The 15,972-nt window shown below is 43.0% G+C and overlaps 1 protein-coding gene across 2 annotated transcripts in view; it reads left to right on the top strand.

Annotated features, from left to right (window-relative positions):
• Positions 1-15,972, top strand: part of arhgef1b (Rho guanine nucleotide exchange factor (GEF) 1b) — a 39,911-nt gene that overhangs the window by 5,076 nt on the left and 18,863 nt on the right. For both annotated transcript variants that reach the window (XM_061081912.1, XM_061081911.1), the window contains exons 2-6: positions 12,640-12,723; positions 12,869-12,982; positions 14,303-14,401; positions 15,477-15,519; positions 15,660-15,765. In XM_061081912.1, coding sequence (XP_060937895.1) covers positions 12,673-12,723; positions 12,869-12,982; positions 14,303-14,401; positions 15,477-15,519; positions 15,660-15,765 — 413 coding nt within the window. In that variant the 5' untranslated portion in view covers positions 12,640-12,672. The remainder of the gene's footprint in view (positions 1-12,639; positions 12,724-12,868; positions 12,983-14,302; positions 14,402-15,476; positions 15,520-15,659; positions 15,766-15,972) is intronic.

Genomic DNA, 15,972 nt, shown 5'->3' with positions numbered 1-15,972 from the left:
GAGACTGGTTGGTCGGCATGACAAGTGTTTAGTTGTAGGGAGGTTTAGCTGAAGGTGGTGTTTCCTCATCCATGCACATGTCAGAGAGATGAGCACAGATTCACACTAACAGCGTGGGATAAAATGGCAGGAATGACAGGTATAGTTGGGTGTCATCAGCATAGCAATGATACGACGAGCAATGACAGAGGGTAATAATTGGACAGAAAATAAATGGTTTATATCACTAAGAGAAGGGGCCCAGCCAAGGCCTAGGGGCACACCTGTGGGCTGGGAATGGGATAAGGATGTCTAATCAATGACATAATGCGCTGCCTATTGAAACATTACAGCAGTCGACACAGCTATGCTACATTCTGGCGGTATGTAAAACATTTATATCGTGCAAGAGTTTTATACCGGTATACTGGATGAGCTGGTATACCGCCAAGCACCAGCTCACAGGTATTTTGTCTTAACACAAAGAGCTCGGTGTTTTAACCTGCCAATCAATCTGTCATCTCTCTGCTGTCACTCATCTCTGCTTAGTACTCTGGACTCAAACTAGACCAAGCTTCCTTCTCACAGAAAGGTGTGAGTGAAATGAGTCATGCATGTGCAGTGGGGACATTACCCCGGAACATAGTGATCCCTTTAGGACCAAAATGCTTGTTGTCATGCTTTGTTTATTCACTCTCCCTCTCACTGTGGCCCTGTGCATACCTAGCTTTATCAAGGCTCATGATCACAAGTCTGTGTGACAGTTCCCACTTGGCATTGGAATTTCATCTGAGTGAACACATTTCACTGCACTTCAGTAATGAGATCTCATTTCCCCAAATTGATATGCAAATACATTTGTACATCCTTGTTCAGTCGTGAGTTTGTTAGTTCTTTATGAACTTGTAGGGAGCCAGAGGACATCAGCTGTTAGTAAGCGGTTCTTCAGTGTGGTGTAGGATTCATACTTGTTCCCGCTAGTCAACAAATGGGGCCACACTTGTCCCCAGACCACCTCTGAAAGTCGTCTGAGGGATCGCATCTCAAATGAGTCCTCAGTTGTACTTTCACACCTGCAGTTTGTCTTCACAGCTGTAGTCTACTTGAGATCAGATCATCCAAGATTAATGTTAATACCAGGTCTGGACCGGGCCTTGATATGAGGATTCTGTTCGAGAGCTGTATATACGTGTGCTGCAGCACTCTCTGAAAAAAAGCTAGAAAGTGGAAAGAGTTACATCCATCTGTCCAAGTGTGAGTCAGAGGGACGACTGGCAAGCTGATGTGTGTGAGCCAGGCAGAAAACAGAGAATGAGCTCTTTCATTTGAGGGTCAGAGTGGAAAAAGCGAGACACGACTTCATAGATGTTTACTTTTGAGGAGTGAAAGATTGTGGGTGTTGTGGGGTGAAAGGTCCTCCAGTCTTACAGTGTGTGCAGACAGTGTGCTGACTGTATTGCTGATTTCAGTCATGCACTGAACTCTGCAGATACTCTGTGTTTTCTCCAGAGGAGAAGCATGTGTGAACGCAAAAGTCAGAGTGAGAGACTCCGTAGTTTCTGCAGACTTTCTCCACCTGCCCCCCTAGTATAAAGACCGTAGAAATTTGAGTGGGGGGTTATAACACTTACGCAAAAATGGAAAGAAACAAACCAAAAGAAAATGAATATCAGCCGGTGAAAAAGTGGAGACACACATGTAGAAGATACCAACAGAGATTTTGTGGTGATGAGAGCATACACCAGTGATCTCTGCAACGTAGTTAATATGTCACTTCCTGCCTCTGTCTGCTGCACCCGGCTGCTCCATCTCTCGCCTGAAGGACGCAAATTTGTTGCCGTTGTGAGTTTCTGTGCAGAAACTTCTGGCTGCGTTGTGCATGTGTGAAAGTCAAACTACGGGTAAACTCCGTAGCCAATTCTCTGGATTTTACCCGCAGGTCATGTCTGAGAACAGTTAATGTGAGCACTCAGACCTTTATTAACCACATAGGATTCTTGTAGGGGTGATATTGTAAGGAGTCTAGTGACTGTACAGATACATTATAATGGCACATTAGCATTTGCACAATAACTTGTTATTTCCATTGTCATTTTGACTGATACCAATGTGAACAGTTTTCTTTATATGCTACACAACTTGTCTAGTTTCCGCTGGTAGAGTTTACGCATTATATACTTTTTTTCAGAAAAGATGATATCTGGCTATTAGCTGCTATGACTCTGGAAAGGTTATTTGTCTCCAGGTATGTCTCCCCTCCCAGACTCCAGGTAGTCAGCCACCTCTGACTAGACTATGTTCAATATTCAATAGACAATTACATTTGACAAAGAGGCTCCATTTAGCTAAATGTTGCTGATAACCCGTAATGCGGTTGTTGTTTTAATAGGATTATTCAAAAACTACCCAACTGATGCCAAGGAAATCTGAACGGGTTGGGACATGACCCAAGACTGAAACCGTTAAATTGTGCGGTGAATGCAGGAATGTTTTTCACACATCGTTAAAGAGAGGAGCTTTGATAGTTCTCAAGAATTTCTCAGGGAATCATTCATGGATTATTGATGACAAATATCAGGCATATTTGAGGACAGTGTCTGCGATTTTGCTGTGGCTTGATGAAAATCTCTTCTGAGTGCTATTCTAGTTCTCAATCTATAATGATGTCAGCTTTCGGCTCGGCTCTTTATATAATTCTTGCTCAATTGTAATATAAATTAAGTTTGAAATAAAAAAAAATGTGTTTTAGTCTTGAGATCATGTTCAAAGTTATGAATCAGCTGCATGTTGAAATGTAATGTTGGTCTGACTGTCCAGCACCAGCTTTGAATTACACAACACAACACCTCTGGTTCTACTTTGTTAAAAAACTGTATTTTGAGTTCCAGAAGTGTTAGATCAAATAGAGTTCTCCTTTAACCTCTAATCTTTTAGCTACAGACTCTTCAAGAGTTCTCAGCTCTGTTTTATGCCTTTATCTTTCATATTCATCAGTCATTTCATTGTCCACATGCATTCAAATTGGGGTTCAAACATTGTGCTCATTATGATCCTTACAGAGAACAGTCTTGAATAAATATTGACGTATCCCTTTAAGCCCTATTAATCTGTCCTGAGAAAAAATGGAGAGAATGTTGCATATCTGGATCGCACAGCGTTGGCATGAAGTTAGCATCATGAACCAAGGTGTGCTTGTGTGCAAGTACAAAGGCATTCTTGGCAATGTTAGCCCAAGCTTTGATTCTCGCCAGTCTCGATTCCCTCCAGAACTATTCCAGCATGTGCCAGGGTATTTCAGCTCTTATTTTGTATTGCTTTGTATTTAAGATGCAAATGAACTCGGGACACGCAAACGTAATTAGGAATGAATGAGGAGCAGTTATTGTCACAAATGCTGGTCAGAGGTTTCTGTGTTTGGCCTGTGCAAACACTGCACTTCACACACTCACACACACATGGAAGCAGTTAGGCCAAGCTAGAGGTTTACTCTGAACTGCCAATCCATGCCAGTCGATTGGCCCCAGCCTATCAAATGTTTCCATGAAGCCAGTGACCTCTATATGGGGACATGAGGAGAGTAGGAGGATGGGTGGGGGGTGGGTTTGAGTTGGGGGTTGGCAGCTTGTCAGAGCAGGAGAGAGAAGTTTACTTTGGCTCCAAGGGAAAGCGAGAAAATGAAGAGAAGGTGTGTTACACCTCCGTCACTATGCTTGACTGTGTACATGAGGAAGGGAGGAGACTGAGCAGTAGCTTGGGATACCTGGTTTCACATCTCCATTAAAATCTTAAAAGACGCTTGGGGAGGCTTACACTTGGATTTTTCGGAAAGGGGGAGAGGATGGGGCTCTTCAGCATCATAAAAGAACATCTGGGAGCAAAGTCTGCTCAACCTAAATCACATCAAGAGAAGGTCAACGATTCTTGTTTCCAAATAAAATCATATCAAGAAAAGGTTATTACAGTGGAACTCTCAGGTGATGCGACAATGGTGCAAGTCAAACTCTTGTGAAGTCAGAAGATCCAGCAGGATTTAACAGTGTGGTTCCTCTTTAGACTTGTAGCGGGTTAGGATCCTGTGTAGCAATGAAAGGGCCGGCCTCTGTTTTCCCGGCTGTGTTGGCCATAATCTTATTTTAGCCGCTACGTAATGGTCGTTAAATAACATAATTGGCCCTTGTCTGCCGGCCATGAATGCACCGGCTGTCTCGGAGCGATTGTACAACGGACTGCTTTATTTTAGGCTGAAGGTGGAGGAGAAGAAGAAGGAGGGAGGTTAAAAGACACAAGGAGAGAAAGAAATACTGGATGTATGGGGATGAAATATACAGAAAGAAGTGGGGATGTAGAGGTGAAAAAGAGGAGGAGAGCATAGTTTTATACCTTTACTTCAGAACCGCCAATCGCACTGAAGCCACTTCCTTTGTGTACTTTGTTGTGGTTCGCTATCATCGTTATCTCACAGCGAACCCCGGCCTGTTCTGTTTTCTGACAGTCGGTAAAGGGACTAGATTCCTGGTATACACAGTATTTGTTCTCTGTAAAAGAAGCACTGGCAGTTTTTTTGCTCTTTGGTCTGATTGAATTATCAGGCAGACAATCAGTCACATTGTAACGTCAAGACCTCTTATCTCTTTTGAGTCGATCAAAGTTTTATTTATAATCTGTTGACAAGATGCTTGTTCTTTTCTGTTTTGAGCTGATACTTTTCAAAGGGTCATTCGTGAAGTGTTCGCAGTGTTTTGGATTCAAACACTGGTCGTCAAGTCGCGGCTGATGAAACCAAATCAGGAAGCGATGTGGGCGACTGTGTCATCGTTACCAAGCGCTTTTGGCCGTTGACACTTTTTAAAAATAAAAACTAGGTAAGCAGTGTTTACAAAGTTCCCTGTTTTAGGAACTTGAAGCTCAGAAGTAGTGTTGAATATGTAAATGATATTCGGGTTTGTGTTGTTTTCGGTCACATTGGCTGGGCTGTCTCATTTTTTGTCCTACATTGCCTGTGCCTGTGATTGAAGAAAAAAGTGTGCTCAGCGTTTGATTCGTATACAAAAAAACAGAATATTTGTCGAGCTCAGGTCAGAATGAGGTAGTTTTCTCTCTGGCTCGATCGGGTTCAGACAGAAAATTGCAGCCCTGGCCACAGTGTGGATGTCAGACTTAAACGTAGCAACTAAAACCTTGTAGTCTGGAAGTAGCCTTGGTGTTGTACTTTTAATAAACTTGTGCACCAGGAAGAGACAGATTTTAAAACATGGCCAAAAGTGAAGCAGCAGTGGTTGACGTGTCCTGGCTTTCAGTCACTAGTATGGGTCACGTGCCAAAACACTGGATTACATCACTTTCCAAAGTGCAACTCAATGGCATCTTTCATTAGACCCTCAGTTACATACCCATACCCATGTGGGATACTATTAACTCTTCATTCCCAGTTTGAAATCCAGGCTTTTTCTCAACATGTTCTTGTCTCGAGCTGAATCCAACATGAGCCTGTTAACACCAAGCACCCACGTACGCACTCCTCAGTCGATTCCTCATACGTGTGTTTTCACTGAGGTGCTCGCTCACTGGTAAACCATCCTGCTGCAGCCCAAACCATTTGGTCAAGGTTGAAAGCATTGATTCAGCATCAGCCTGTTTGTGTGTGTTGTGTTAGACGTAGCAGACGTAGGCTCTCGGGTGAAGCTCAGTGCTCGGACACACTTTGGATGCTTATGTGCTTGTTAGACTTTGCAGAGTCTCTCACTCTTTTTCCATCGCCTGTTTTTTTTTTCTTTCTTTCCACTGTTGCTGCCTTGTTCTTCATTTCCTGCTGCAGTGAGCCCGCTCTTTTAATTTTCCCCTCCTCCTCCTTCACTAAGCGTCTTGGTTTTTCCCCCCTCTGTTTAGTCTATAGGGTTCATTTAGGCCAGTGCTTGCAGCCTCGGTCATGTTTACTAGTCCACGTTTATGATCGCAGTGTAGCTTATGGAAAAGTCACACACAGAAAATAATCAGGATGATGAAACATTTGGAAATTTTGTGAAGACATTGACAAAAATATTTTTTTAGAAGTTACATTTATATCTGTGCAATTAATGTAGTTCAAGGAAAGTTTTTTATTTATTGTTCCAACATCTATTTGGGAATCAAACATGTCATCAAAATGCAGATATCTGCAAACCCTGCAGTCACACCCCATCCTCTCCTGCTCTCACTGATCTGTCGTGAACTCATGTTCCGCATTTGTTCGACACCGGGTTTCGTTCACGCTTTGCAGTCACTTCCTTTTCTGGCTCCCATGCAAACCCGTAGATAAGTTGCACAGGAAGTGTGTTTGATCTTAAAAGAACATGTCTTACAGAAACACTTGCGTGCTCTTACTCTTTCACCTTTTTTCACTCCTGTGCCTTTGCCTCACTTTCTCTTTCCCCCTCCCTCTTTTTATCTGATAGGTCATATACAGGAAATGGCTCTGATAGCTTCCTGAGGAAATTACACCCACTTCCTGTCTGTGTGCCTGTCCATTTGCCACCTTCCGCTCCCCCAGTTTTTTTTCCCCTTCTTCTTCTTTGCTCAGGCGCCTCAGGGAGCAGCAGCTGGGGGAGCAGCGGCTGGTAGGAATCCCCCCCAGTCACTGCTAATGAGGCTGAGGCCTGATGAGCGAACCAGATAAACAGCAGTGCAAACACAGCAAGCAACAGCCATTAGCTGCTGTGCTATTTTCGGGTGCTGCCCTCATAGAATACAGAGGACAGGACACGGCTTATTGTGACTGGGTGTAAGAAGAGCGCTCACACAATAGCTTCTGTAGCCAGGTGCATCTAGTAATTGTGAATGAATGAAGCTCTAATTTTCTGCCTTTATGGAGCTTATAAAGTTCACTTGTTGTTAACTCCACTATTAGGGAACTTGTGTTTTTTTGTTTGTAAGCAAGATTATACAAATTCTACGGTATGGATTTGCAGATTGAGTCAGGGGAGAACCCATTGGTGCAAATCCAGATCAGGACGTGGTCCCGAAAATGTGTTTAGATCACTCTCTTTGTGACATTGAATAATTAGTTGATCTTCAAAAATCCAGCACATTTAGGGAACTGATATCAATGAGTGTTTGCAATTTGGTGCAGCTTAATTGAATCTGAGGGGACTGATGGGCCTTGGAGGAGGTGTATGCTCTGTACTGAGTGTAGTTTAAAAATGTATTAGAGAGGTCTTGATTCAACATTTGGGTCATTTTGCTGATTCTTATTGAATTATGTAGAATTTTTTTTCTACTATAGCAACCAGTGCAGATTAAACAATGGGAGCCCCTCCCTGTAAAATGCAGTACTGTTCAACAGCACCACAAACCACATCTTTAAAAAAAATCATATTGAATCAGCACTTCCCAAAAACAGTTTCTATAACTCCTTATTAACAACCGTAATAGACTTACTGCAGAATTGTTGTATTAGCATGTTAATGAACTGACAACTGAGTGTGTATAGCCTTAGCTGTCATTATTATTTTTCTTTTTTGGGGGGTCAGCTGCATGTAATTTCCTAAAGGACAAGGTCTTTTCCGTTGGAGAGACCACTGACAGTGAATCTTGTGGCAAATTGTTTGGATATTGCTGCACATCAGTGTTAATTCTATAATCTGAATATCTCAACATGCAAATTAGACCATAGTTGGACAAATAGAGGAATATTTAATGTTTTTCTAATTGGAGATTATTGCACCTTTTAGATTATAAGTTATGTTATTTTTATTTTTATTTAAAAAATGATTGAATTTAATTAAACATTTAAATTGAAAGAGTGAATCATTTCAGGCCTGTTTCACCTCCAACAACACCAAGAATTGCTGACTGTTGACGTCTGAACTGTGCTGAATGCACCTGTAACCACACCCAACAATGATGTCATCATGTACATGAGAACACTCGTGCATAACAAGGTGTTCAGGAAGTCTTAAGGTCTTCATTCACTTGGTTATTTCCCTTGGAATTGAAACTGTGTTATATGTAAATAAGCAGGATTGTGTAACACTGGTATTAACTCTGAGCTGGTCTCCTGGCAGTAGAGGTGAGTGCGGCTCAGACCATGTGATCATGTGACGATTGGGGTTTGTTGTCTGGAAAACTGCTGGGTCAAATCTTGTATTGTTTGTCACTGTGCAGCCTCCTTGGATTCACATGTGTGCAGGTCTAATACTAGAAGTGCATCAGTCTCTATAACCCTTATCCTGAGCCATTAAACTGAAGGAATCCTCACTGTTGATGATGAACTCAAACATATTGTAGGTCGACTATCACAGAGAAGCACCTGATGAATACGCCTGACCTTCACCTGACCTGATCCAGCTGCACCAAACTTACCACATTCTCCTCTGACAGTCACCATCATATCATCATTACAGGAGCGACACGTGTGGTCACCTCCGATTGCGGCATGGACCCTGAAGATGCCCACTGGGGGGTGAGGTCGCACTAAACAACGACTTAACGGTTTCAAAAAGGACGTGGGCTTTTTGCACGAGCTGGTGTAAACAGTGACTGAGTTGTTATTAGGCTGCGGTGTGTAACCTGGTGGAAATATGAAATGCTAAACTGTGCTGCTACTGCGTTTGAATGAGGAAACAGGTGTCTGGGTATTTTCAGATGCGTAGTATTAGACCTCAGGCCTGGTCAGGGATGAAGAGGAATGCTGTTGTAAAGACCAGTTGTCATAGAACACACACACACACACACACACACACACACATTACACACATACGTTCACCGGCAGCTCCCCACAATCACATAGGAATGGCCCCCTCCCACTTACGTGCTCAGTCTTAACCCACACACACACACAAAGGCACGTACGCTTGATGGCTATCATCAGATTGATGCCACCTGACACTTAGTTAGTCCTGGAATGTGATGGGAGGGGGCAGCGATGGTGGGATGGGCGTTGGTGGGTTGTGGGTGGGGGGCAGCTGCCTACTCTCAGGAGCTGATCTAGGCACTTATGTGACTTTCCGCACAAACACTATCTACTTGTAGTGTTTTCTTCCCCCCCCTCGACCGCGTCTAAATCAGCCCGGATGGACCCTGATAGTTTGGAGCTTAAGCCAGCGATCATGTGCTAATTAAGGTGAAGGGAAGAGAGTCTGGTTACTGCTGCAACTCACAGACTGTCTCCATCTGTTGTCTGCACCGTGCCATATGCTGGAATGCACCGCTCGGCTCTTCCTGGGCAGAGGAGGCTCCCACTGCTGCTGCCGCCCTCCACTATCCCGTGCTCTCTGAATTTCAGAGTGGCGCTGACCTTCTCTGCCTCCCCACCGCAATTAGCTTCCCTCCTGCCTGCTTCAATTTATATCTCAGAGTATGAACGCGCATTACAGTTTCTCCGATATCAACCGAGTCATAACAATAACAGGGGATTGGCTTCAGCATCTCCTGTAACGAGGAGGCTGCGATCGCGGCGCAGGAGGAGCAGCAGTGTTTTGAAAAGGAGTCTGCTTTCCTCAAGGTCTCAGAAGCATGTTCTGCTTCACATCATAACTGACGGCAGCTAACTCAGGAGGAACAGAAATCATTCACAGTTGGCACACTCACTTTTAGAGCTGACACGATTAGATAATCAGAAAACCACCTATTTCACAGCTAAGCAATAATTGATACATTTTCAATCTAAAATGCCAATTATTAAATTCTTCCAGGTTTTTAAAATGTGTCTCATCACTGATTTCCTTGGTGTTACTTCATAGTAAATTGAACAATTTGGACTTTGTTCTGTAGCTCGGACAAAACAAGACTTTGAGCTTGTGCTCCGGGATAATCTGAAAGGCCAAACCATAAATAGTAGCCATGGTAGCGAGGCTCCGCTGATGCATGCACTCAATCGATCACGAGTTAGTCCCGACCGCCATTCATGACTGTTAATCCCCTTTTTTATTGCATCAAATAACCTTCCGGAAGAAAAATGCACTCGAACAAACATCAGTGAGAGATGAATCACCTTAAATAACAGGAGATAACTAAGAACATTTTATTTTTGTTTTGACCATGTCCCATCCACTAACATGCAGGAGGTGGAGTATTTAACACCAATACTGTACCCAGCCACCAGGGTAGGATCAGAACACTTTTGGGGAGCCGTCACATGATTCATTGTTGCTTACAGTCTATGAGTTTCTACAGAGCTGAGGCTGGTTCACGTCATTAAAACCTGAGTCGTAACAGTGAAAGCATTTTATCTTTCCACCAGGACTTAGCCGTATCTGCTTTGGCAGCGGTAGCCAGTCGTAGCTGTGGTTGTCATGGTGACATAATTGTTGGTGGCGTTGGACACTTTGGTAAGGTGTTCGGTGTGTGTGTGTTTGTGTACATACAGATGTGCGTTCACAGCCCTGACAGTGCTGTCTCTCTCTGTTTAGCTAACCCCTCCTACGCATGTTGCTCTCTCACTGGCCTTTCTCAACCCTGCAGCCCACTGGGTATGACCATGAATCCATGAATGAACACATTCTCTCTGTCTCTCTTTCTCCTTCCTCTCTCTCTGTCTGTCTCTCTCTCTGACTAACAGCTCTGTTCCTCTCTGGTCTATGTACAAAAACTTACCTTGACCTCAGAGCATTCCTGCTTACCACTGTACACACACACACACACACACACACACACACACACACACACACACACACACACACATACAGACCCACAAACTCACAGTCAGCTCAGCCTGTGTGTGAAACTATTGTGGTTGTGGACACAGTCCCTTTAGTCGCATCTTCTCATAAACTCTAACCACCAGTAATTTGTGAATGTGACTGTGGCCTGCACACACATCACATATTCATCATAATTGGTGTAAAATGTACCAATGTTAAAATTAACAATAGAATGCATTAATTGTCTTATCTAGAGATTGTTTTCAAATTGAATAGCAATTATTAACTGATAAGTAAGTCTACATATCCAATCAGAACTTTTGAATAGTGTAATTGTCCCAAAAACTTATATAGATGGTGTACATTTAAAGTCACCTTTTGTCATAATATTTACTACTGTTCAGCCAACTCAGTATAACTGGTATAGAATATACTCTATTTTATTTCTAGATCAGTGTTCTTAGTTGCTTTACAGCCTATATGTAAAATGTGCTTTACCAAAATATAGCCCCATGAGACGACAACAGTCCAATACAAAAAATAAATCCAGACAGGACCCACATATTGTGCCTGAAAATCCCTGGACAGAATAAGAGGGACCAGAATGAACTAAAATCAGGACCAGAGAGATAATTCTCAGCTGAGCAGATATTCTCAGCTGAGCAGATATTCTCAGGCAGGTTGTTCTTGTTTTTCAGGGCCTGAACAGAAATCCCTTCAGTGTTTTGCCTTGACTCTATAACTACAGTAAGAGAACACTGCTCAAGGATTCAAGGAGTCTTCAGCATTACTCAGGTCCTGGTTTCTTCAATAACTGTTTGTCAGGGCTTTATTTCCACAGTGACAGTTTTTCCTCTCAGTACTTTGAGTCACCTCACACCTCTTTGGCTCTTTGCCCCTTCTGCACACGCACGCACACACACACCCACACCCACACCCACACACACACACACACACACACACACACACACACACACACACACACACACACACACACACACACACACACACACACACACAGACACACACACACACACAGCAGTGGACAATGGTAAATGTTGTACGGTGTAGCTGTTGGGTTTTGTGATGTGTGTTTGGGTGTTCCCTGGTGGCGGCTCTGGGTCTGCGGCGAATAGACGACTCCATGCAGGGGCAACGTGTTGTTTGTGTTTTTTGGGTGTGTATGTGTGTAGGGGAAGTGGTGCGAGGGGTGTGAAGGGTGGGGATAAGTTGGTCACCCGTTCCGATGTTCTTTCTTCCCATTCGTGTATTCCAAAGGCATAAACCTTTTTCATTTCAGATCCGTTAGACCTGGGGCTGGCAGGGGGGGGGGGGTTTACATGGCAGCTTGAGGAGAGTTTTCCTCGTCTGACAAATAATTTTGAAGAGCGAAAGTTTGGACAAACTTCAGACAGAATTTCCACTGCACGTTACTCATTAATTCATTTTTTTCACCCCGAGTTCAACACCTGAGCTGAATGATTTAGTCCAGCCTCAGGGAAGAGGACTTCAGCATTACCCAGAGGTCACCTAATGAAATTCCCAGAATTATGTACCATCTTTTCTAATTGTTTTAATACCAGTGTCCCAGTAGCCTCATAATTTATTCCTGGAGAGAATCAGGTTTATTGGAAAGAGGTAACGATTTACCAGTGGATTCTCTAATCACAGTTTAAATACATTCTTTAATAAAGCATAACAAATTCAAAGACCAGTTTCAGCTTTCAGTCGAGGCTTTATATTCCTTTTGCCCCTGTTTGCTCACATGAATGGGATCCTGCTTATGAGCAATATGACACATCACTCTCTCCATGAGGCCGCACTGAATGCTGGGACATTTTCCCTCTTTCCCTTCTTGATGTTATTTTTCACTTGGAAAGTTCACTTTGTCCAAACTTTAATCAGCAGGAGCTCAGGATATCAAAGAGAGATAGGCTGCCATTACAAAGTAAAGCACATAATGTTTGCTAATTGCCCTGTTCTTCCTCCCTCGCTCCATTTCTCCTTCTTTCTCTTTCTCTCTTCTTCTCCTCCTCCATGGCAGGGTGTGTTTGGGGCTCAGTGCTCTAACCCAGCCATGAGCATCATCGGGGCCGAAGATGAGGATTTCGAGAACGATCTGAACGATGTGAGTGAATCAAATACGGCGACTCATGGCAGCTGAATGTCATTTTATTATCATCTCTCATTATCATTGTCTTGGCCTCACATTCTCTCTCTCTCTCTCTCTCTCTCTCTCTCTCTCTCCTCCTCTGTCTGTCTGCCCCTCTCAGACGCCGGAGGACCAGGATTCACGCTTTAACAGCATAGAGCAGTTGAAGGATCGGCCGGTACACCTGCTGGTCTTCATGCAACATGTGTTTCTACAGTTTGACCCTGCTCCCATGGTGAGAATTACACCTCCTGTGACCCAGTGTGTTTTTATCTATGTGTGAGTAGGAAGTAGAGAGTCGATGTGGTTCGGTCAAGTTGGCTGGATTATCAATACCATGTTTTACGCTGCATTTGCCTGTAAATGACTGTCGGGTTCGGGTTGGCCGGTGTGTTTTCTCTTTGGTGCGCCACGGGCCACACTCTAATGTGTAGGTGTCAAACAATGATCAAAAAGTTGATTTTAAAAGAAAATAAATCAACAGTTGAATTTGAATATTATTTTGTCAGTCAGCCAGGGCGGATAAAATAATATAAGACTTCAGGTTCTGGGAATATGAAATGGAAAATGTGGTGACAATGTCATGACAGGTAATTTGCCTCTTAACTTGACTCAGTAATTCACCTGATAGACTTAAAGTTATTAAAGCCAAATCATGATAACATTACTTTAGATTACATTAGAGATTAGATTGTTCCTGAATTGCAGCCTAGTTTGTATAGGACACATGACACTAATATGAGTTTAGACAAGAGTGTATATTTCAAGTTATGAGCCTATTTGTGTTTGTGTGTTTGTGTGTGTGTGTGTGTGTGTGTGTGTGTGTGTGTGTGTGTGTGTGTGTGTGTGTGTGTGTGTGTGTGTGTGTGTGTGTGTGTGTGTGTGTGTGTGTGTGTGTGTGTGTGTGTGTGTGTGTGTGTGTGTGTGTGTGTGTGTGTGTGTGTGTGTGTGTGTGTGGGACTAGATGTGTATCAGTGCTGATATATAGCATGCCTGTCCTTTCCCCTTTGTTCCGCATGCAGACTCGGTGACCTGCCCCAGGTACTGTTACACCTCCTTTAGCCACGAGTCGACGCCCTCCCTCCATCACTCTGATCCTTCTTTTCCTTTTTCCTCCTTTTCCATCACAACATCAGTGTTTTCTGAAGGTGTTACACTAAAGTCAGTGTCAGTGGCTGCGTGTTCTGTCTGCTGCTTTCAGTTTTGGATCACACATAGAAAAGTTACTATAGCGTTTCAATAACATACCGAGACTTGAGTTCTGTGCAATATTTTGGCTGATGACATTCAATTATTTAATCATATATTTTCAGTATGATTTAAATCCTCATTTTGTCTGATTGATTAGTTGATGTGTGTCCGCATGTTGACTTTTAAGTGCATCTGGTGAATTGTATTTTTTTTTTATAAACTAAAATTATTATATTATTTATATAACAGTTCATCCTATAGTTTTGTCAACTCCATTCAATTTAATGTGTGTATGCTGAACTACAGTCCCACTTCCCTCATTCCCCAGCACTCACTGGATTCCTGTCTGTGTCTCTTCCCTCAGCTCTGTTACCTCCATGCCGAAATCTTCAAGACCCTCAGTGCCAAAGAGACCAAGAAGCAATTTGTGGAGTTCTACAACACCTTCTTGGACAAGGGTGCAGTAAGTAGCACACTGCACCTACTATCTGTTAGAAAGAAAGTCTGACCCAACAAAAAAATGTGAACGTAAACTTTAGATATAATACTGGTAGTTATGTTTGTCAGGAGTGTGTGAAAGAATATAGTGAGGGCATAGAGGGGGGGACGTACAGGGACTTACAAGCAAACTATTATTCTCACGCCGATCATTAAGTCTGTCAATGGTTTTGCTGCTTTCTTCATGCACTCAAAGAGGAAGTGATTTGGGATAACCATTTTTCTTTTAAGGAGCACTGTGACTTTTTGAGATATAGTTATTAATCTATTATGTTGTGTTGCAGCTTTGGAGAGAATTTATCTTACTTTTTAGCATTCGGTGACATGCAACATATAAAGATCTAAGAAGAGCATTGGCCATATCGATACTACAGTGTTGTATCAGTAGGAATCATATGTACTCAGTCTATAAGTTGGACTCGAGGGAGACGAGTACACTGTGTGCACATGGTTTGTTTGTGAGTTCCCGGCTGTGTGTGTCAGCACTGTTTGCTCTGTCTGTGTTTTTCATTCCTGCCTGTTGCACACCTGGCCTGTCATATGTCCTCGTCAGAGCTCGTCCACGTCTCTCTGCCTCTGCTTGTGCAGCTCTATCTCCCGGTCTGTCTCGTCCGACCCCTCAGCTTCCTGTCAGGATCGTGGGAAAGCCCTTCAGGAGGAATCATCCTCTCTTGGCCTCTCTCTCTTTTTTTTTTAAAGACCATCTCTTTTGTAAACCCATTGACTTTAAGTCGGCCCATGTGGTTGTTTTCATGTCAGTGACAGAACTCTGCATCTCCCATTTGGAATATCTGTTTTTTCTGTTTTCTTTTTGTAAAATTGTATTTCTAGTGTTCAAATGACCCCTTGTGGGGTTATTTAGCTACTGCATGCATTTCCAAGGCTCATTATCATTTGAGACGACACTGTTTTATTTCTTTATTCCACACAAAACAAAGAAAAAATACCCACAAAGCGAAAACAAGTTATAAAAACGTTCATGCCTAATATCTGCTTTAAATATATAATGCTCCTATTTCTGTATCTACTCTACTCTACAGGTTCTTAGAGTGTCAGTACCAGCTCCGATAACCTTTGACTTGGGTAAGTCACTGTCCTTTGGTATATTTATTTAACGTTGTTGAAACTTTGTTATATATCCTTTGCCATATGTGCACAACTCAACTCGGTGTCACCCTGCCGGTATCAGTCTTCCCACTCACTCCCTGTCTGCTTCGTCTCAGACCGAACTCGTCCAGATCTGTTCTCCGAGGAAACCCAGAAACGCTACGCTCAGGATGTTCAGAGCATGCAGGCGCCCGAGGTGGCCAAACAGCTGGAAGACTTCAGGTGAGAAGCTCCTGAACTCTACTCGGCTTTTTGAGTGTTAATGAATGTTAAAATGGGCAAGTCAGTCAGCTAGCAAGCAGGCTCACTTAACATTAATACCACAGTGGCAAAAGCACTTTTTAATTGTGGTTTACAGGAAATCTGAAACCCAGGACACAAGAGCATAGGATTCTTAATTTCAAGGCAAAGAGTGACAAAGAGAGAGAC

The sequence above is a fragment of the Limanda limanda genome, chromosome 11 (assembly GCF_963576545.1).
Source record: "Limanda limanda chromosome 11, fLimLim1.1, whole genome shotgun sequence".
Taxonomy (NCBI): domain Eukaryota; kingdom Metazoa; phylum Chordata; class Actinopteri; order Pleuronectiformes; family Pleuronectidae; genus Limanda; species Limanda limanda.
Note: the sequence above shows the minus strand (reverse complement) of the source record. Positions and strands in the feature narration are given on the sequence as shown.